At 45.8% G+C, this 22,450-nt stretch overlaps 1 protein-coding gene across 3 annotated transcripts in view; it reads right to left on the reverse strand.

Moving 5' to 3' along the window:
- TSPAN2 (tetraspanin 2) overlaps positions 1 to 22,450 on the reverse strand; it is a 43,467-nt gene that overhangs the window by 15,362 nt on the left and 5,655 nt on the right. For all 3 annotated transcript variants that reach the window (XM_067033808.1, XM_059046659.2, XM_067033803.1), the window contains exons 2-4: positions 11,570 to 11,672; positions 2,852 to 2,949; positions 1,268 to 1,342 (exon numbers count right to left, since the gene is read on the reverse strand). In XM_067033808.1, coding sequence (XP_066889909.1) covers positions 1,268 to 1,342; positions 2,852 to 2,949; positions 11,570 to 11,618 — 222 coding nt within the window. In that variant the 5' untranslated portion in view covers positions 11,619 to 11,672. The remainder of the gene's footprint in view (positions 1 to 1,267; positions 1,343 to 2,851; positions 2,950 to 11,569; positions 11,673 to 22,450) is intronic.

The following is a 22,450-nucleotide window of genomic DNA, read 5'->3' on the forward strand; positions in this document are numbered from 1 at the left end:
AGGACATGAGTGAGAAGTTTCAAACGTTCTCCTTTCATCAAGAAAAAGCCCATCTTCCCTACCCTTCAAAAATATGGCGTTTCCATATGTTTATCTGGATTTAAGGGTAATTCTGCCTATATGGAACAGATGATAGATTCTGGAGTTTCTAAGATGCTTCTGAAGATGGAAGGATAGATTAACCAAGAATAATTTTCATAGGCTAGAAAGATTTCTTAGAGTGGAGGTTCTCAACCTTGAATGGACATCAGCAACAGCTGAACCCCAGATTCCTGGGCCCCAGCCAGGTGATTCTGGTGCACAGCCAGGGTAGAAACCTATGCATTCTTGGGACTCCATTGGTTACAAGTACTCAAGTCTTTTCATGACATGATTTAAAAGGTGTTCACGACCAAGGAAAACTGTTTCAGCATTCAAACATCATAGAAAACGTAGAGAATGCTTTTTCTAGTATAATTGCATGTGATCCCCAAATCCATAGGCTCTCAAGAAGTCATAAGATCCGATTCCTCTAACCTACAAATATAAACAGCTACTTTAGAAAAATTCCACAGGAGGTGACATTTACTTATTCTACATGTTTACCGTTTTTAAAATCTAAAATAAGTTCATAAACACAATATTTATGGCACATGAATGTATGTAAAATACAGTAAACTTAAGATTCCATTCTTCCTCCTTTTCCATTTCACTCCTCTCTTCCCCACTGCATGTTTACACCTAAAAAGGCCCCTTCCTCTGTGGATTCTCCTGATAACCTATTCTGCTCACCTACAGTTTGAGCAAAAATCTTAACAAACTGACTTCACCGGTACCCAGGAGGCTGGCTATAGTCTTTGAGGATGACCTGGCCTCTGCCCAGGCCAAACCCTAAGGACAAAGGACAGGCTAACAAGGGATGAGAATGCATGTTCTTCCCCATCCTTCTTTCTCACATCTGCAATCTAACTCCTCCCACATTCCAAACGGGATCATCTTAAATTAGAGATCCTTTTGTTACAAAAAAACATAGGCCCCTCTATATATCTAATGAAAGCTATGAACTAGCTCCCCAGAAATATGTGTGCACCTATATGCACGCACACACATACACACATATGCTAAAGTCCACACCACACTCCTAGGTTAAAAAGTTCTGCATAAACGATTATTGTGGGGGTTATTTGGCTTTGGATATCACTGTGGGTACCAATATTCTCATGTCCTTTGCCGTAAAGAGAGCACTTGAACCATCATTAAAAAACAATTATAAGTAATATTTACTTACTACATCCTTGCCTATGAAAGCAAATACTCCAGTGGTTATTTCAGCAGCAAATATCACCAATAGGCAGGTAAAAAACTGTAGAGGAGAGAAAATACTAACTTCATTAATTCAGTACCTTTTCAGTTTACTTAACCTCTTTGACTCTAGTTCCTTTTGAAAAACACTAGACAAGGTTATTAGTTTGAAGAGATCCAGCAGGAAGCATTTGGCTCCTTAGTTCATTCATAGTTTATTCACACATTCATTCACTCATTAATTCATTCAGCAATTGTTTATTGAGCATTTGCTCTGTGCCAGGTACTGTCCTTGATGCTGGGTATACAGTGGTGAATAAGATAAGATCTCAGTGCCTCTGCTCTCAGGGACCTTATAGTAGAGAGAGGAGGATATGATAAATGAGTAAGCAATAAAAGGGTAAGTTAATTTCAGAGAGTGATTTAGAAATCCCACAACCTAGAACAGTGCCCGGCACCCATATTTCAGTGACTACTTGATGAACAAAAGAGATTCTATAAAGATATAAAGTAAGACCAGAAGATAGAGAGTAGCTGGTGGGGCTGGGTTTGGGGAGGGGGTGACTTGAGACTGCGTGGTCTGGATGGCTTCCCTGAGGAGGTGGAAGTGGAGGTGAAGGGTGCCCTTCTGGACAGATTTCTGTTCTAATCTCGGGGTCTGCTCTGATTAAACTAAGTTCAGTGATAAACAAGACTTGAGATGCTCAGCAACAGGGGAAAGAGAAAGAATAGAGAACTGAGGGAATGAGTCAGAAAGCTTACATGGCAAGAGATCAGGAGAAGGGCTTCCTTGGTGGTGCATTGGTTGAGAATCTGCCTGCCAATGCAGGGGACACAGGTTCGAGCCCTGGTCTGGGAGGATCCCACATGCCGCGGAGCAACTAGGCCCGTGAGCCACAACTACTGAGCCTGCGCGTCTGGAGCCTGTGCTCCACAACAAGAGAGGCCACGATAGTGAGAGGCCTGCGCACCGCGATGAAGAATGGCCCCCGCTCGCCGCAACTAGAGAAAGCCCTCGCACAGAAACGAAGACCCAACACAGCCAAAAATCAATCAATCAATTTATTAAAAAAAAAGAGAGATCAGGAGAAGCAGCCACAGTTCAGACACCAAAGGTTTCAATGAGTAAGGAGAGGCCGCCTAATAAAACTGCCATTTCTCCTCATGGAGAAACACAAAAACTTTCTTCCTGCTCCTCTTCTTTCTTAGGTTACACTGGCACTGGATGTATAGCAGTTAACGGAAATTATTTCATTAAAAAAAAAAAAAAAACAGATGCTGCTAAACTAAATAGCCTTAAAATAAACCACAAGAGGTATGTTTGTCTAAATTACTGATCTCAAACAGCAGTACTTTTCTTACAGATAACACTACTTCCCTGACTATGGGAATCTTATAGCTGCCTCACTCACTGTGAAATATTATTAGGCACTTTTTCTCCCAAAACATCTTCACACTAATGACCTATTTATTTAAAAAAATTTTTTTTTCACATTTTCCACAGAGATAGGGACAAAGAGAACGTCCAGCTCCCTTCAGGCCAAGTCCCTCCCCACCTCGCCCCACTTACAGATCCGAGAACACACTGGGACTCCCGCGTGGCTCCACAGCACCCGAAGAAGCCCACGGCCATCATCAGGGCCCCCGCTCCAACCAGCACATAGAGCCCTGGGGGGAAGAGGCCAGAGAAGATGCTGACTACTCAAGATCGGCTCTCTCCCCGGCACCAATGCTGCCAGCCCAGCATCTGCCACCACTGCCCCAGGCATCCGCCCGGCAGGACCTTCAGTTGTTAATACGATAACGCGGTGGGCCTTCAGTTGTTAATATGATAACGGTAACCCTTGTGGAATGCTTCTTGCTGAGAGCTTCATACACCTGACTTCATATATCCTGCACAAGGATCCTGAGAGGTAGGGGCTGCTGTAAAATCCCCAGGGAACAAAGAAAGCCCATGCTTACAGAGGTGAAGGAAGCCACTCAGGCTCACACAGCCAGCGAGGATTGGAAATCGCCTTTGTCCCACAGCTTACGCTCTTAGTCATCTGCAAGTGCCTCTCATGTGCCAGGCACTTCACCTGCCAGATCTCCGCCACCCCTGTAAAGTGGGCGTTAATACCATTCACAGAGATTGACGACAGTGGGTCCAGGGGTGGCAAGGAGCCAGTGCCAGAGCTGGGACGTGAACCCCTACTGTCCTAGGAGCCCATGGCCCTCGAGGCACTCTGGAATTAGTGGCTGTCCCCATCTCATGAGAGGCCCTGAGGACAAAGTGTCTGGGAGGGGAGGGGGGCCGTTGATCTGCCCAGGCTCAGATGGAGAAGCAGGGAGGGAGTGGAACAGAAGAGGGGAGCTTTTAGTCAAGGAGAGGGGTGAAGGGCACAGCGATAAGACAATATGGTCTTGTGTGAATGATAAACTCTAGAAGGCAGTACCATATACGCTGGATGCATGCAAGTTGGTAAGTGTTACAAGAAAACAGCCAGTGAGGGGAGGTGACAAGGTAATATGCACCAAATAATGTTATTATTAATATACTATTAGCTACATTTATTTTAAGGGCTTATTTTCTCCAGGCACTGTTCTAAGAACCTAGCACAGATTTATTAATTTAATCTTCATGAAGCAGGTACCTTTATTATCTCCATTTTTTTAGACAGAAGAACTGGGCCCCCAAAGGTTAAGAGACTTGCCCAAGATCATAGAGCTGGGATAAAAACACCCATCTGCCTCTAAAGCTTGCTCATCGCCATTATCCCATCCTGCCTCTCCAACAATAACAGCGGCCTTAACTCAGGTGGTCGTTTCACTTAGTTTTGAAGTCAAGCCACAGGAACAGCTGTTCCACAGAGAAAGAGAAGGGCAGAAATGTCTTGTTCTGAGAGAAATAAAGGCAAGCCAGTTTCTTACTTCCTTTTCTGATCCTGAGATAAGTTAGAACACAATATGGGGCCTGGCACTCGACTTGCTTAGGATAATGCCAATCACCTCAACTTTATTTTCTGCATTTTATTCATATGAGTCACCTGGGAACCACTCCCATCCACGAGAGGGTGGGGAGCTGGCGTCCCACCTCTGTGGGGAAACCCTGAGGCTGGACTGCAGGGTGCCTTCGGGAGCCCCTCTGGGGGCTGACAGTGGTTTGTGGGCAGACCTCTCTGTTCCCCGACAGACTAGGCGGCAGGCTGGGCTGCTCTGCTCCCTGAACCACCCAGGCTGTTCTCAGGGCCCTTTTCAGGGGCCGGGAAGCCCTGCTCTTCCGAGGTCCTGAGATGGGTATTTATTTATTTCCCGATAGGCAGGCTCAGCCACTTCCTCCCTTTCCGTTTTCTCAAAAAAAAAATAATTTGATGGGCAATGGATGTGGTAATGAGAGAAATTTTACCATATAAAAATAATACTATTGTTGGTCCCACTGCTGAAATACCTTATTGTTTTAAAATTTTTCTTTACTTTTCAAAGCTCTTTTATTTCCATCATCTCTTTGGCTCCTCAAAACAGTGCCACTAAGTAAGGCAAGTATTATACGCATTTCTATTTTACTAATGGGGGTCAGAGTGGCAAGAGGGCTCCAGGCTGGACACGCAGGCCTCGAGCCCCGATTCCCACCTCACTGGGGCAGTTCCCTCACAGAATGTCTCCTGGGGGGGCCACCTTACTGTACTGATTTCCTACTTACAATGTTCATTGCCTCTTCACTGTTACACGATACAGTCTACAGATTCTGCTTGGAGTCTCTAGAGACTGGACCCCCTGGGATCCTTATCCATCCTGCACTCCAGCCACATAGGAATTCACTATGATGTGACCCAGCCTACTCTTTTCCATTTTGTACCTCTGTGGGTTCTCATCTATGTCTCTCTCTATAGATGTTAGGTCCTTAAACAAACCTTATACACCCTACCTAGAATATGCTAGGAACAAGACAGAATTCTCGGTTAGTGTTTGTTGGATAAGAGGATAAAGAGAGAGCAAACTAAATCTGAAGTTCTGGACTGGCTGTCTACTCTTGCCCATCTTTGCTTAGAGATACCTGCTGGGGATACATCCCAACAAGCATCCAAGAAGTCACCAGAGGGCTGGGCTCTCCCAAGTCAGGTAGATGAGGGCATGGCTGCACCCCATGGGGAAAGCCTCCTGAGAGTGTGGAATCTAGGAGAGAGGAGTGCTCCTGCAGAGGCTGGGGTACAGTGGACAGAGGCACCGGCCTCTGAGGAGGACAGATCTCTTCCCCACTGTGAACAAGGTAACTCAGGCCCTTGCCCTTCTGAAATAAGAGCTCCCCAAGAAAATTCACTTATTTGTACAATATTCCATTCTTAGGCTATCAGAATTCCAGAGCTCACAGCAAACACCCTGAAACTGCCCCAGGGGCTCCGATTCCTGAGGCCTCTCCTCAGCAAACCTCCATGTGCATGTGTGGCCACAGGACTCAGTTCAATGCCAAATGAACACTGCTGGTTGGAGCTGATAGGAAAATCAGAAGAAATTCTACACGTGGTAAACTTCTTGGGCCTGCTGATTTCAGTTCCAAATCTGGTTGTAATACTTTGCACACCACAAGGCCACTTGTAGCTTCCAAGCATACATTATCATTTTTTTTTTTTTGATCTGGCCCTCAAAACACAGTTGTTGAATGAATACATTAATTAGCAGTCACATTTTAATTCCAAGACGGTTTCTGTAGAGCCCTCTCACTCCCACAGCAGCTTTGTGACAAGTGTATGACCTATTTCCTAATCCCCTATGCTTTCTGAGTCCTATTTCCCTTGATTTGAAAAAGAGAAAACACTTTGATATTGCATTTTTAGCATTAGTAGCTGGGCCTTGCAATGCCAGTGATCTCCAGGTGACATGCTACCACCAATTTCCTGACAATTCCATCACTTGTCTCTGGTTTCCGATCCTTCTTTGGAAGCTAGAAGCATCATTTCAGTTAACACAGAAAGGAGACAGTGACATCCTGAAAGTTTTGTCTGCATCAACTCATTTTAAAATGGCTCCCCTTTTAAGGACTGGATAGTGACACACTCATCAATTTCAGTGGCTTTTTGGCTGCAGATGATTTTACCTACCCGCCTAATGACCACTTTTCATCTGCAAATATTTTTCTCTGCCTCTGTGCAACTTTCCCTCCCTCCCAGCTTGCCCTGGACACACATAATTATATATGTATTTAGAATATTGGATGGTACTCAGTTTATGGGGAAGGTAAGGACGAGGGTCTCTGCTAAATAACAGCAGCTGTTAGTTATCGAGTGTTGTTCTAGGAGCTTAACATACATTAGTCATGGACTCATTCAACACTGAGTAACCACCACCATTCCCAGTGCCTCAGCTGCTCTATGCAGCATCTGTCCTTTGTCCTAGACAGGCGTTATCTCAGGAACTTGCCACCTGGAAGCCTCAGTGCTACCAGTTGGTGTCTTGCCCTGACTACATGGCATCGAAACACTCTTTTATCTTCCCCTCTCTTACTCTCCCACATCATTGTGCCTCCCGCAGGCTGACTCCTTCCTCAGCCTGCCCTCACTGCTGTAATAACAGCGGACATTTATTGAGGGCTCACGACACAACAGGTACTGCGCTCAAGCACGTTCATAGGTTAAATCATCTCATACATCAACCCTATGAGGTAATGTAGAAGTGGTATTCATATTTCACAGATTAGGAATCTGAGACATGGAGAAGTAATTTACGGAAGATTGCACAGCTAGTGAGGGGGGAAACTGGAACTGAACCCGGGGTTCTATTCCAAAGTGCACACCCTCACTCCTATGCTGCACTTTCAGTAGGAACTCAGAAGAAACGTGATTTTCTTAGCTAGAAATCTGTGAATTTTGCAATTTACAAATGGCAGGAGGGTTCTTTTCCTTCTTCCTTGAGAAAAGTGCCCAAGGGATCTATCATTGATGATTTCTGGGTTTTCCCTTCAAAGCACATTGGTGGGGGATTCCCTGGTGGCGCAGGGGTTGAGAGTCCGCCTGCCGATGCAGGGGACGCGGGTTCGTGCCCTGGTCGGGGAAGATCCCACGTGCCGCAGAGCGGCTGGGCCCGTGAGCCATGGCCGCTGAGCCTGCACGTCCGGAGCCTGTGCTCTGCAACGGGAGAAGCCACAGCGGTGAGAGGCCCGCGTGCCGCAAAAAAAAAAGAAAAAAAAAAAAAAAAAAAAAGCACATTGGTGGGAGCTAGAAATCCAGGCCTGCCAACTGTGCCTTTAGGTAAGTCCTCTTATTGCTCAGTTTTGTCATGTGTAATATGGCAATAATTATCTATTAAGTTCTTGTAAAAATGCTTTGGAGAAATTGTCTCAACAATGTAAGCTACGGCACGTGTCTGTTCTGCAACTACTGTGAATCTCAGGTACAACTAAAAATTGAGAAGTAAAAAAATATTACCAGAGTGAGTCAGAGTTTTTAAAAAGTCAAGCCATTGGCCCCTCAGCACTCAGCATTGGAATGCTTTCCTTACACATAACATGCAGCCACCATCAAAGCCAGGCTCTGCGGCTCTGGATTCACAGGGAGGGACAGCCACAGACAGCCTGCGATCCCGGAGAGTGAGTGGCTGCAGTCTGTGTGGGCAGCCCCTTCCCCTTCATGGAGAAACCCGATGATGTCCTCTGTCCTCTGTTCACAGGCGTGACTTCATGTGCTCCAGCTTTCTGAGGGCCGAGGGGATCGCTCCTTACTCTGCCTCCTGGAAAGAAGACCCCTGTGCTGCCTGTACCCCTAAGGGGCGGCCCCAGAGACAAGTTGTAAGAGGAAAGCAGAGGGGCACATTGGTGGAACTTGGAAGACACTGGGGCCTTCTCCCAAGAGTTCACTGAAGGAGGCTAATGTAGAAAGGGTCTGGGAAACACCAAGTCACCCAGCCTTTCTTGCTGCCAGCTCCACTCTTGCCAGGCTCTCCTTTCTCCACGATAGCAACCAGTGGACATGACAGCCGGGGTCAGGTGCCAGGTCTCGACCTGAGCTCAGAGGTCCTTCAGAAGAGGCAGCAGGTGCAGTCAGTCTGACTACCCTGGCTCCCTGGCCTCATTTCCAGCTCCTCTCACGGCTGGATCCTCTCCACGCTGGCCCCTGGCTGTGAGGTCACCTCCAGATCTTTATTTTAAGAAGGGACCTTCTCTCCATCACCAGGGAGAAAGACCCAAGGGTCCCAGAGAGGAAAGCATCCCCCTAGAGGCGGCAGTCATCTGCCCAGAAGCAGGGAGCTAGACCACGTGCCTTCCTGGGGTCCCTCTCAGGGAGAGGTGGTATTTCTTTAAGAGTGCTTCAACGGGCCAAGCCTACTCTCCAGGGCTCTTAACAATGGGCTGATAAGAGTTTAATGGGCTGATTGCTCTGGAACCTATTCTGAAAAGGAAAATACACAGATCAGTGCACAGTACCCTGTGACATGAAGTGAGATTTTCCAAAAACTGGGCCTGTTTCTTCTTTAAAGTCCTGTTACCTCACACTGTTTGCTATGCAAGTCCATAAAATGGCATCCTGGGTGTACTTTTCTTCTCGTTTTATTGCTAGAGAACTGGTGTCTTTCCTATTTGGGAAATCATTTACTGGGGAAAGAAACATCAATTTCTGTAAACATGTATATTGCTCTTTCTATTTATATTATAAGAAGTATTTAAAGTGGAGAAAAGGTTCCTGACTTCACAAGGACTTTTTCCTGTTGGCACTCTCCAGAGACAGCACAGGGAAACAGACAGAACAAGGACAGGCCTGGGCCTTGGCAGACCTGGGGTGCGGGCTGAGCCCCACCCTGAAGGGCTGGAAAACCATGGCTGACTGTCAACACCCCTCCTCCTCTGCTTCAACCCCTGGTCCTCAGTTTCCTTATTCTGTCTAGTGCTAAGACTCTATGATAATCCACTTCTCTGGACTTCAAGCACTGACCGTGAGCATTCTCACCACCAGCCACTCAAGGGTGACTTAAGAGAGGGGAGGAAGAAGAGCCAAGGGTGGGCAGACCCACCCACACCCACACCCCAGGCCGCCAAGAACAAGCAGGAAGGATTCAGGCCCTGCTGTGAGGGCTGTTGTTTTCCCCACCCAGAGTTCACTTCCTTTTCTTTTCTATTAGACAAAGAACCTCCTCCACTCTCAGTCCATGTGGTCTGAGAGGGCTGACTTGCCTCAACTCTAAGGCAGGTGTGAAGCCCAGGCTTCAGCCAACCAGCCCGTCCCAAGCAGCTGGCCACAATGACTGGTGTGGGAATGGGCACTGGTCCCAAGATTGCCAGTGACAGTGAGACCCAGGACTTTGGTTGGATCAGTTGGAATGAAAGAAGAGTGTACTGTTGCTGAGGTTACCGGGAAGATGGCACCTGGAGCTGTGGGTCGACGTTTTATCACGTCTAGGGGGAACCTGCCCCAAACTGGAGCCACAGGAAAGCAGAGCTAAGAGGTGGCTACAGACTGGATTCCAATCACATCACTTGTGTCCCTGAGATGAGAACTAATCCTGACTTTTCAGTTATGTGAGTCAAGAAATTTCTGTTTTGCTCAAAACAGTCTGAGTCAAGTTTCTGTGATTTGCAATTAAAAGAGTCCTGACAGATATGTCCATAAATATATGACATTTCTTGCATCTTGGGCTGTTCATGTTGCTTCAGTTTAGATTAGGAAATAGGATCAGGAATGTCTGTATAGAACTAGTTTGCTCTCCTATTCAATGCAGGAATCTCCTGTATTGATAAAGGCTCCATTCCGATTTTTGGTTAAATACCAAGGTATCAGAGGGATCACTTTCATCTGTAGAAGTCTGCTCAGCTTCTTTGATTTATCAAGTCATTAGAAAGCTTTTCTTATGTTGGACCCAAATCTACACCTGTGAAATTGCTATCAGTGCGTTGTTTCTGGAGCAACACAGTCTGCCCCCCAGACTGGCTTCCATTTTTCCTTCCACATATCCGCCCCTCTCTCTAACCGAGCAGGGTCCCTTACCTCCATAACTCAGGTTTCCATCTGAAAACCATGAGTTGTGACTTCTAGGCTTGACTCTGTCTATCATTGATACCTTTTTTGTTTTGATTCCTTCTGTCCCGGAGTTTAATGATGTTTAATAATAGTATTTAATAATGCTTAATAAAGTTTCTTGTCTTTCTGTCCTTTTCTTCACAATTCCTACGGCAACCACCATGGGTTATGCCCTTATTTCTTCAGGCCTGACTATATCAATAATCTAGCATGGTCTTTTTCTCTCCTCCCCTCTCATTCCAGAATAATCTCTTTAAAGTGCAGTGTAGGTCGTACCTTCCCCCAAACCCTAAATTATCCTTCTACTGTTTATTAAACTAACTAGTCCTGACATTCAAGGCCCTCTATACTTGTCCTCCATCCCTCCCCAACTTTTCTAATCTTAATTCCTACCATGCCCATATCCTTTACATTCTGGTAAGAGTCTTCTGCCCAGCCTAGGCTTGCTAATCACTATCCTATAGACATACCTTGTGCCCCAAACCTCTGCAGTCCCTACTCTTCCTTTTCTCTATTGATTATGGTTGGTCTTTCAAACCTAACTCAAATCCTTCTTGCCTCACCGGTTTAGAATGACCCCTGATGCACCAGCTGCAAATACCACTAAGTCAGCACTTGGTTACACACTAGTTTCTCGTCTCCTACTTATCACATGGTCTCAGAATTGGAGCCTACGTCAGCCTCCCACTCCTCACCCCTTTCCCACAGTTGGAGGGAGACGGCTACTACCCCTCCCACACTGAGGCCTCTCTCCATGGCCGCCCTCCCTCTTCTCCCCCTCGTCTCTCCCCTCTGCAGTCCCTAGTCATGGAGGGACTGAGATGGACCCCTCCACATCCTGAGATGTCTCTCTTCATTTTGAATTATGTGTCTCTCCTAGACAATTTAAAATCCAAGATCACAAATACACAAAACCAGACCCTGACTGGGCAGGGGTCCCCTGTCACCCCAGATGGATGAGTGAATAACTGACTCTGTGGTGTACCCACTTCACTCAGGGGGGCAAAGGAGCTTTTCCAATTCTTTGGAAATGAATTGTGGTTACATGCTGGGCTTCTTATCTTGAAGTGGCTGAAAGAAGCACAACGGTTCAGTCCCACCTGGTCTTCCTTGGTTTTAGAAGCAGAGGGACGAACCATGTGTGGGGTGGGCAAGGTAGGGGTGGTAGGGCTTGGACCGCACATCCCTACCCCAGGGCCAGGTGGGCATCTGGGGCTCAGGTTTGCCTCCTTACTCTCCCTCCATCCCCTGTCCCAGAAGTCCAGGTGCAGGCTCCACTCTAAGCCGGGAGAGCCGAAGTCACTCACCCATGTAGAAGTACTCTGGGGAACTGTCCTCCGATGAGAAATCCTTCATGGTGCCTCCAAACCGGAACCACAGTCCAAAAGCAATGACAGCCGACCCTGCCAGCTGAAAGGTAAACAGCCCGCATTTACAAGGGAGGGGAAAGCGTGTGCAGGACCTGGGAGGCCTGAAGCCACAGAATCTGAGGGTTGGAGGGGGGCCCCTAAGAAATCAGCCCGTCTCCTCTTCATGCTTCTTATAATAGGAGTGGAATGATGTGCTCAAAGCCCCCAGCCCACCCCAGGTCCCTGATGTGATATTAAAACTGGGGTTTCCTGATTGCAAGCCCAGAGTTTCTCCCATTCTGCCAGGCTGCCCCGCGGTTATGGGGCATACACAGCACAGCCCGGGAGGCGTCTCAAAAAGGGTATTCCCACAACAGTCCCCAGGGGAAGGTATTTGGTTCCTGCCCTATTGTCCCCTGCTGGGCACTTGGGATTTCCCCACCAACACCACAGTGAGAGTTCACCAAGAGCACGATGAACTCCAAGACTGGGGGAAACCCACTTTTTTAAATGGGAAGAAAACACGCCAACCTCAGAACCTGCCCACACCTCCTGAGTGCGCAGTGCCCAGTTAGAAAGCCATTTTAGAGGTGTCTCGAAGCCGTCCTAACCCCCAGGCTGCCACTGTCACTGTGCCGGGATGGTTTTGCAGGCAGTGAGGGAAATTGGCCTGGGTTGTTTTGTTTCTTTTCTTTTCTTTTTTTTTTTTTTTTTTTTTTTTTTTGTTGGTTGCTATTTTGGGTTTCCATGGAAAGCAAGAAAGGAAAAAATAATTTTCTGAAAAAGCCTGGTCTGTGTGCTGTGTGGCTCAGGGAGAGGCTGAGTGGCCGGCGCAGGCTGCGGCTGGGCAGGCTGGCGGCTGGTAGAGTCATGGCCCCCTTCCTCTCCGCCACTCTGAGGGCTTTTGTGAGGCTCCGCACCTGAGCTGGAAGCCTTTCCTTCACAGGACTGTCACAAAGGCTCGCTGGCAGGCTCCAGCCACGGTCTCCTCTCTCTCCGCAAACACCCATCTCGTATTTCATTGTATCCATCAACAGATGTTCACTGGTACCTTCTGAACTCAAGGCACCACAAGTGAGCAGAGACGTAAAAAGAGCCTCCTGGTTCTGCCAACCCATCCAGTTAGTGTTGGGCTCCCCTAACCGAACCCCAGACCAACAGTTTAGAGGCTGCCCCTGCCCCAGCAGGGAAGAGCAGACACAGATGCTGGCAAAAGGGAGACAAGCACACAAGTCAGAGAAGTAGAGGTTTAATAAGGAAAAATGATGTCAAAGTCAGGGTCAGACCACAGCCCTGTTTATACAAGATCCTTCTGTCTGTGGGCTATTTGTAAAGGGCCGTGGCTATCTGTCTGAATATATATGAGGACTTTATCTTTCTTCACCCTCCATCTCCCCAAGGCCCATTCCTTCCGTGGCCGGCTTCTTCAGAACAGCATGACCACCGCAGGAAGAATTGGAGGGGCAGAGTTCTACCAGCTGGACTCTCTAATGTGGAATAACTAAAAGTTTCCAGTACTTAGAGGAAAGCACTAATTAGATAATGTGAGGAACAGCTAAAGGAACTGGGTTCAACCAGCTTTAAAAGATTTTTGCATTTTCTAAAAGGGTAGCAAGGCATGGAAAAATATTCAAAGAAGTCATGTTAAAAACATTAACAGTACTTTTCTTTGAAAGGTAAAATTACAGGTGACTTTTCTCTTTCCACTATACTTTCTAAGTTTTGTGCGTGAAGCATGTATTACTCTTGTAAGTTTAAAAGTGTGATATGGTAGTTTAACTGATCAGTCCAGAAAAAAATGGGGAGAGTTTTCTTGGGCTGTGCTTCAGTTTGGGAGGAAATCGGCTTTGAGGTCATTGCTGTTTCCGGTGCAGGGAAGAGGTCATTGCTGTTTTCTGATGCCCTTGGGAAAGCCCCATCCTCGGAGTGCTAGGGGCTGCCTGGGACAGATGTGCCCAGCAACGACTCACAGGCAGCCCTGCCTACCCCGCCTCTGCAGCAACTCGGTGGAAAGAGTTTCCAAGTACAAAGCAAAAATCTGTTGATGGAGGCGTCAGGCCAAGGCCTGTAACCACCGAGCAGACTGTGGAGGAGGTGACTGGTCCCAGGGACACCCTATCACGAGGCCACAGTTTTGGCATCTCTGTACACAAGCTCTAATTTATAGCTGTCTGGGATCATCCTCCCAGACGGAATCCATTTGTCCATTTTTGGCACCGATGTGTCTGATGAATAATGGAAAATTAAAAGAGAGGCTGTAATTTAAAGCCAAGGGGCAGTGAGAAAAACTCTGCGCCTGCTCGTCCACACCCCCCAACCCCAAACCCAGGCTTTCCTCCTGGGTCAAGGAAACTGTGGTGTGGCTGAATGTCGTCACTGCGGAGGGAATCCTCCCAGCATGCCGCCGGATCAGGCAAACTGTGGGCGCGGGCCAGGTCAAGTCCAAGACTGCACCTGATGACAGCCATCACCGATTTGGAAAGTGGCATCAACAGAGACAATGAAGCCCTTTGGTCCTTTGTAACTCACTGTTCTTTCAAGACTCTTGAAATACTCCGTGTTCACTGGACTTTGGTTGCTCTATCACACACCTGAAATTGCTTGACAAAAATTCATACCAAGTCCAGTCCAGTCAGGGGCAAAGTGAGCAAGTCTGGTGTCAGTAAGGCCCATTGCTCTGTGCATCCCATACCCGGGAAGAGAAGTCTCACTGAGTAGCCTCTAGTGCTAAATGTTAACCCTACTAGACCAACCCCCCAGCCCCACCCCATGCCCCCATTCTCAGCCCCTCCTTTGCATTCAGATACAACACTGTACCTCTGGTTGCACCTCAACACTGCAGCCAAATGAGAACAAATAAGGATGGAGAGGCTGCCCCCTTCATGTTGCTTTCCATTCTCGTGGCCCTGCCCGTCCTCATCTGCTTTCCTTCCTCCCTGTCTTTCACAGAGGAGATAACTATGGTCCTGATTGGGTACCGTGTTAAGCAGTAGGGAAGCAACGATGAAAAAGACATGAAAAGTCTGACATGGAAGATAATCCCGTAAACTAATAAATGCCACAGGATGCAGGAAGTGTGCTCCGCGGAACTGCTTCACTGCCCAGGGATTAGAGCAAAGGGTGATGACCAGTGTGCAGCAGATGTTCCATTTTGACTTACAGCTGGAAGAATGAGTTAGAAGGGTCGGAGCAGGGAGAGGCTGGAGGGAGGAGTGAATGCCAGACAGAGGGAAGGAACAGGGTGGGTAAGGGCTGCGCTTCCTTTTGTGGAACACTGCGCTGGGGAAGGTCAGAGTCTGGGGCTTGAAACCAGAGTTAGGGCACATGGCTCACAGCTTGTACTAAGCTTGCTATCATTGTGGAAAGTCCACGGCAGGGCCTTGAGGACAGGGGAGGTGGGAACCCTCATTCTCATGGGAACAGTCAGGAGCACGAGTGCTGCCTGATTCCAGACACGGTGAGAAGCCAAAGGTAACGACCTGAGTGGTTGAAGGCCAGAGCGGGAATGTTAGGGGCTGGACGCGGTGATCGGCGAGGGCCATGATGGATCCAGTCTACCAACCAAAGAACTTTGCTGAGGGCTACTCTGCATCTGCGACCAGTACCAATCCCCATGCCTTTGGAACAAATACCACTAGAAATACTGTTTTTCCAGGGATGGACTTTTTCATACAACAGCATGAGTAGGGCTTTGATGCTAATCATTTAATAAACATTTGTTGAGCATCTGTCGTGAGCCAGGAGGCAAGGATTCATAGATAAGGAAGATCCAGTTCCTCCTCCAAAGGATCTCAGGGGCTAGTGGAGAAACTGATCCCACCTCTGTGGCCCAAGAGGGACTCTGACAATGCAGGTCAGAGAACCAGCCCCTGAGAAGACTCCAGATGTCATCATTCTTTGCCATCACCATTTCTCTTCTGTGCACCAATTGTTCATTAAGCACTCAGAGAATGTGATGCAACAGGATTTTGAGGGCAAACGTGTGTACACTATTTAAAATGAAGAGAGAAGTAAAATAGAAAAAGAAGACAGAAATGAAAGGAATAGACAATGACATTAGATCGGGGATTACCTGGTACAATTACATTATGCATTTTCATGGACAAGTCATTTCAGTAGCTAACCATATTCCAGAGAGTCTGCAGGACAAAGTTGCAAATTGTAAGCATATGTCCATGGAGAAGACTGTGTGTGTTCTAAAACTAAAGCAGCAGAAAAGAGGACTACAGACCGAACTGGAAAACTTTTAAAGCAAAGTGGATGAACAAAAAGTTTCCTTTAAGTAATGCCTATCTGCCAGAAACAAGTCATTTAACATGAAGCAAAGCTTGTTATTGGATTTCAATTTTATTGTGCTGTATTTATTTCCACTTTACTGGGATTGATGATGAAATGTTCTATCTTGAGGACATATTCTTTTACTTAAAACATTTTTTTTTTTTATGAATCACTAACGTGGTTCTTAGGAAGGCACCAAATTGGAGGGAGGGTAGTGCTGAGATACAAAAATGCGAAGATGACTCCCCAGCCCCGGGTCCTTCATTCTTCTCAGCTCCCCCCACCTCCACCCCTTGCCTCCAGCAGCAGGTAGCCAACCCTGATCACAAAGAGCAAATACATGCTACTCTGCTATCTGATGACTAAACCCACCAGAAAGCTCCCTTTCTGGGTAAAATGCATCACTTAGGGATGTTCTCAGGCAGCTCATGTGCTTTTCCCTAGATAGGAGACTCAGTTAATTATCCTCAGAAGCTCTAGCCACACAGTTTCAGTTCCTCCTCCCACTTGGGGACCCTGATCTTGCTATTTCCTTAGCTTACAAAGTTCTCCTCTGATTCCCCTCCACCTGGCTCACACCCACTCACAGCTGTCAGCTCTCATGTCACTTCCTCTGCAAAGCCTACCCTAGCCTAGGTATGTGTCTTCCTCCATGTCTCATATAACCACTTCTGTTTAAATATTTCTGTAATTAAAAAAGAAAAATTAAGTCCTGAGCTATGTGAGGGCAGGGACAGGGTTTATACTGCTGTGTCCCAAGCACCTACCCCTCTGCCTTGCACAGTCAGCTCCCAACAGACATCTGTTAATGACTGAATGGAGGGCCTTCACAAAGGTACAATTTAGGCTGTGCTGTTGACTGAATTGTGTTCCCTGCCACAATTCATGCGTTGAAGCCCTAATCCTCAATGTGATGGCATGTCAAGGTGGGGCCTTTGGAAGGTGATTAGGATTAGATGAGGTCATGAGGGTGGGGCTCCCATGATGGGATTCCCTCATAAGAGCCACCACAGATAGTGCTTTCTGCCATGTAGGACACGGGGAGAAGGAAGCTGTCTGCAAGCCAGGAAGAAAGCTTTCACCAGGAACTGAATTAGCTGATATCTTGATCTTGACTTTCCAGGCTCCAGAACTGTGAGAAATTAATTCCTGTTCTTTAAGCCACCCAGTCTATAGCATTTTTTTTTTTTTATGGTGACTTGACCTAAGACAGGCTGATAGAAGCAATTGTGAACAAACTCCTTCAAAGCCCTCCAAGGGAATACTTCCCAAAGTACTGATTTCAAATTCATCTGCACCTGGGAAGCACTGTGCAGACACCTCAGATGGCACTGTGTGAATACACTGTTGAATATACTCAGCAAAACACTTTCCCACAGAAAAACAAAACAAAACTAGAGCAGGTAGTATCAGTTCTGTGTCTTCCAAGCCTGCAGGGATGTGTGCCATGCATCAGGCATGGACACAAAGAATAAATCTATACATGCCTTTTATAGGCAGGAAATACGAATACTTAATGTAATCATGGCAACACACACACACACACACACACACACACACACACATAATGCACTTGAATGAAAAAATAAACAAAATGAATTCTGTATTCCTGCTCCTCCAGGGTGAATACCACGTACGTACATACCCAACTCTTTTGCAATTCTATTCTTTGGGATGATGTTACACAAAGAGGAAAATGACACTTCAATCCTAGAAATTTCATTAAAAGCTTTTAAGCTAATACTTGCTCTTGGTGGCAATTCTCATCCCAGATGGAATCATGTAATGAACACTCACAATTCTTGATCTGATTGCAAATCACATTATGATACCATAAGGATAATGGAAGTTTCATCCTTTTAGCAGGCAAAAGTCGGAAGCACATTTGCTCTAGAAGATGATACTAATTTTCTCAAAGAGGTAAGCCAGCTCCCAAGATTTTCATCCAATTATGCAGTGAAAGCAAGGCAAGGATTGAGATGGCACTTTCTCTAAATCAAGGATTTTGTCAGAAGAAATACAAGAGCCAAATGCCATATGACATCCAGGTGAAACCACATCTGAGGAAGCTTGCTGTCTTTGCCTCAACATCAGGACCAGGTGACGTGGAATTGGGAGGCAGGACTATGGCAGCATATGATGAGATGGCTGCTAGGTTGGAAATGCATGGCTGTCAGTCTGGAAACGCACTGGTCAGATGCCAGTGTTTCTGATTTCCCCTATTATATTCCTCACAACAAGTTCATAAGAACAAGCTTATGCTAAGAAATTCCTGAAAGACTTCCTTCAGGTAAGGATATATTTTAAAAATCAATGCTTAATTCTCTGCACTAATGGATGGGTTCTGCAATTCAAACCACAATAGAGCAGGAGTGTTCTATGCATCTCCAGAAAGATAATGGGGCTACATATTTGTCCTAATTATACCTTCTGCTGTTGGTTTAGTTGTTATGGTTAACTTGTGTGGCTCAATTGATATTGCTGGGGGGTGGGGTGGGGGGATAGTACAAAAGTGCTGGGGGGATACTAAGCTCAGGGGAAGGAAACTGAGCCAGGATGAAAAGCTTGCTCTGAATGATAAAGCAGATAAATATAGTATGGAAAGTGTATGTATTTATTCAGTGGTTGTACACAATGCCTTTTTCTAAACAAATACAGGGAAAAGGAGAGGAGAGATCAGTAAGAATTAGGAGAAAGATGCTGGCTGTATAGTTTTCTTCATACAGTAAAACAAAGGCCAGAGACTACTGGCTAATGCTTCCAGTGAGTAGATGGCTTTATCAAATGAAGATCAAATACAACTAAAGTAAAATCCAATCCACCACGTTATCAAAGTGATTTAAAGCCAGTGTCTGTCTTACCTGACCTGGGGGACGAGCTCCAGGAGGACAATAATGGTCTTTTCTATGATCTCTGAACTTCCTCCTTGCAACATCCAGCTGGCTCTTATCCCAGGCTAGCCCTCTGAGTAAACACTACTTTGAGGGCTACCCTGACTTCTATGACATCTCAGTTATATTGAGCTTTTACATAAGCAAAGATGGAATATTAAACAATATTTATTTTACAGCCTAATATTTTTCAAGGTAGTATGAGAGAACTACTCTTGAGCAGATAAACAGGATTTTTGAATATCAATCAATAATAATGATCTTCACCCAGTTTTAGTTGTTACAGACAGACAATGGGAGAAAAAAAAATGTTTCAGGTAAAACTCAGGTTAGATTGGAACAAGCCAAAACACTTTGTTTATTAAAAAGTCAGCTTGAATGGAATCCTAAAAGTCTTGTATTCTAGAGAGAATTTTTCTTAACAGCAATTTGACCAGAAATCATTTGGGGTCAGGGAGGCAGGCAGCACTGGGACACTTACAGGGGACTAGACAGGTACAGGGGGCACAGGGAGAGCACGTGGGCTTCCTGGATGAGTGGCAGCAGCTTCCAGGCCCCGTCCCTGCCCCACTGGGGGGCTCTGTTGTCCCTGCTCAATTAATTCCTTTGCCCTAGTTTATAAGCTGACTCTTTCCCAGTCACCATTACAATGGGGAGGGCAGGGCTTGGTACACACTTTGGAACATTCCCCAACTGTTCTTGTAGAAAATTTTACCTCTTCTGAGCATTCAGACTGAATAATGATGCTCTTGGACAGGATAGTAACGAAAACAATCCACATGTATACGCTGTGGTGTCGAGGAGTTGCAGCAGATAAAAACAGGGGTTCTAGGCATCCCGGGTTTGAATCAGGCTCTGCCATTTAGTAGTCCTGTGATCTCGGGCAAGTCCCTTAACCTCACTAACCTTCAGCTTCCTCAGCTGCAACGTGGGGGTAATAACAGTGCCTCCCTAAGAGATTAAATGAGTTCACCTTACACACTTGGAACCACTCAGAACTGTGATTGCCCAGCACTTATTGTTATTATGGTGGTAGACTCACTAATGTTATATTCAAACTGAAAACTCAATCCTACTCAAGATAGGAAACACCATGGCCATGATTCTAATGACTTAGTCCTCTGCTGCCTTCCTCTACTAATTTTTATTTTAGCACTACACTCTTTCCATGACAGCTGGGATTCCCTTGAGTTTCTAAACCTCTATACTAGGTATGTCGGTTCCGCTTTCCAGAAACTATGTTCCCCCTCTCTCTTTAGTTTTAGTTTTTATAAGACTCAATAAGAGAAAAACAGGAAAAGATGACTTATGAGAGAAAGAATAACTATAGGCTAGAGCTATCCAAAAGAGCTTTCTCCAGTGATGTAAATATAAATGTTCTCTGCCTGTGCTGTCCAATACTGCAGCCACTAGCCACCCATGGTCACTGAGCACTTGAGATGTGGCTAGTGCAACTTAGAAGCTGAATATTAAATTCTTTATAATATAGATTACTTTAAATGTGAAAAGCCACATGTGGTTAGTAGCACAGCCATCATATTGGAGAGTGCAAGTCTGGAATTCACATGCTCATCACAGCTTCAATCTTCTCTTCTTGTCAGTCTGTAGACTTGGAGTGGTTAAGAGGACAGTTTCTGGGGCCACGCACAGAAACCCAGCTCTGCCACTGGCCAGCTCTGAGGCCTCAGACAAGACTCTTAAACTCTCTGTACCTCTGTTTCCTTATATATAAACTAGGGGTGACAACAGCTGCTATTTCAGAAGGTCACTATGAGGATTGAGGAAGTTAATATACAAAATGTGCATGGGAAAGCAGCTAGCACGTATCTTCCATTTATATAACACAATATTCTTCTTCAAGTTTTTGCTACTGAAATTAATTTTAAATACTGTCTCTTGATACATACCCTTTCTCAATTCCCATCTTGCTTTTCCTCTGCCTTAAACTGATCAGGAGTGTTCTCAACCTTTCTCTTCTTTCTCCCACATGCCAGAGCGTTATGCACCTCTTTGCACCTGCATTTCTGGAATGCATCAAGACAATCCAACACTGGATATAATCTCCCCGGCCATAAACTTCACGTTTTCTAAGCCAGTAGCATTTATTATACCTTATATCCCATGTGCCCTCATAAATGTGTACAGTGAAAAGAACACAGGGTTTAAAATCAGAAGACCAGGGTGTGAATCTTGGCTTTGCTCTTCCATAACTCTTTGACCCCAGACACACTGTGCCTGCCTTTTGGCTTTCACGTCTGTAAAACGGGGATTACATTATTTCATGGGATTGTTGTGATTCATGATCAAATTGGATAATGTACGTAAGAGCATTTTTAGACCAAAGCATCATATGAATGTTATTTTTGTCCCTAATTAAATCCAAAGAGGATGAAAACAGCAAGCCAAGGTAACCCCTATTTGTCTGTATCATGTGCTCTCAGCCCATCTGGCCATCCCATCTTATGAGCCTCTTTCTCAACTCCTTCTCCTTAATTCCTTTGCAAGCATGACATGGTGGTTAGTATAGTGTCACTTGCTTTAAGAGAACAGCCCTGTTGTGATATTAACTGTCAGTGTTAAGGTGGGGGATGGAAGTTATGTTCTTTTTTGTCACACATGATTGGAGACCCAAAGATACTCCATATTCTGGAATAACACAGTGAAGCATAATGGGCAATGGACAGGTGGCCTCCTGGTAATTGTAGAAACCAACAAGTCTCAGTGTAAAAGAAAATTCTCAGAAGAATAACGGTAAAGTGGTAAATGGAATTAAGAGAACTGCCACAAGGAAGCCAGGTGAGCAGGCCTAAAGGAAGGGCACTCCCTGCGCCATTCAGAAATGAGAGCCACCAGTGGATCTTGGACCTCTTAAGGCCACATCTAAACCGGTGCTTCTCAAAGTGTGTCCCTGGACCAGCAGCAGCAGCATCATCTGGGGGCTTCTTAGAAATGCAGACCTACCAAATCAGAATATATGTTTGAACAAGATTCCCAGGTGATTTGTATTCACGTTAAAGTTTGAGAGGTACTGATCACCAAAGGTTTTCCTATTTCTCCCCACTGACCTCCCCTTGGTAGCACAGAAGCAGGGAGGGGAACAAACAAACAGCTCCAGCGCTAGGGTCTGTTAGCCAGAGCTGTGTCAGTGACGCTGAAGCTATTCTAGGTGCTGAGAGATGGAAGAAGAAGGGTACCAGCACAGCACACTCCCTGCCCTGAGGAGCAAAGACATTAAAGAGACAGTAAACTATACTCAAAGGCACAAAGGAGCACCAAACAAAGGTCTTTGGAGTGCCTCAAGATCAAGGACTGTGTCTTAACCATTTCTGAATGCCCAGCATTTGGTAGGGTGCTGGGCACAGAGTTGGTGGTAAGCATATACTTGATGAGTGACTAATTGCAGAGGAAAGAACCTCTCCTTTTGACTTCAGCAGGCCTTTGATAAGCTACAAGACTCTTGCCACTTTGCTTGGTTGGTTGGACTTGGGACACCTGTTTCCTACTTCTCCTTACCTTTATGAATCTCTTGGATTCTAGATTCCACTTTCCCACTTGTTTTCTAGTGTTTAAATATGACTACCAGTAATATCTATGTTACTGAATATTTACTATCTCATGTACTACACTTAATACTTTACATATATTTACTCTTTTATCTGCACCAAGGTCA

Source organism: Kogia breviceps, chromosome 1 (genome assembly GCF_026419965.1).
Source record: "Kogia breviceps isolate mKogBre1 chromosome 1, mKogBre1 haplotype 1, whole genome shotgun sequence".
In the NCBI taxonomy this organism is placed as follows: domain Eukaryota; kingdom Metazoa; phylum Chordata; class Mammalia; order Artiodactyla; family Physeteridae; genus Kogia; species Kogia breviceps.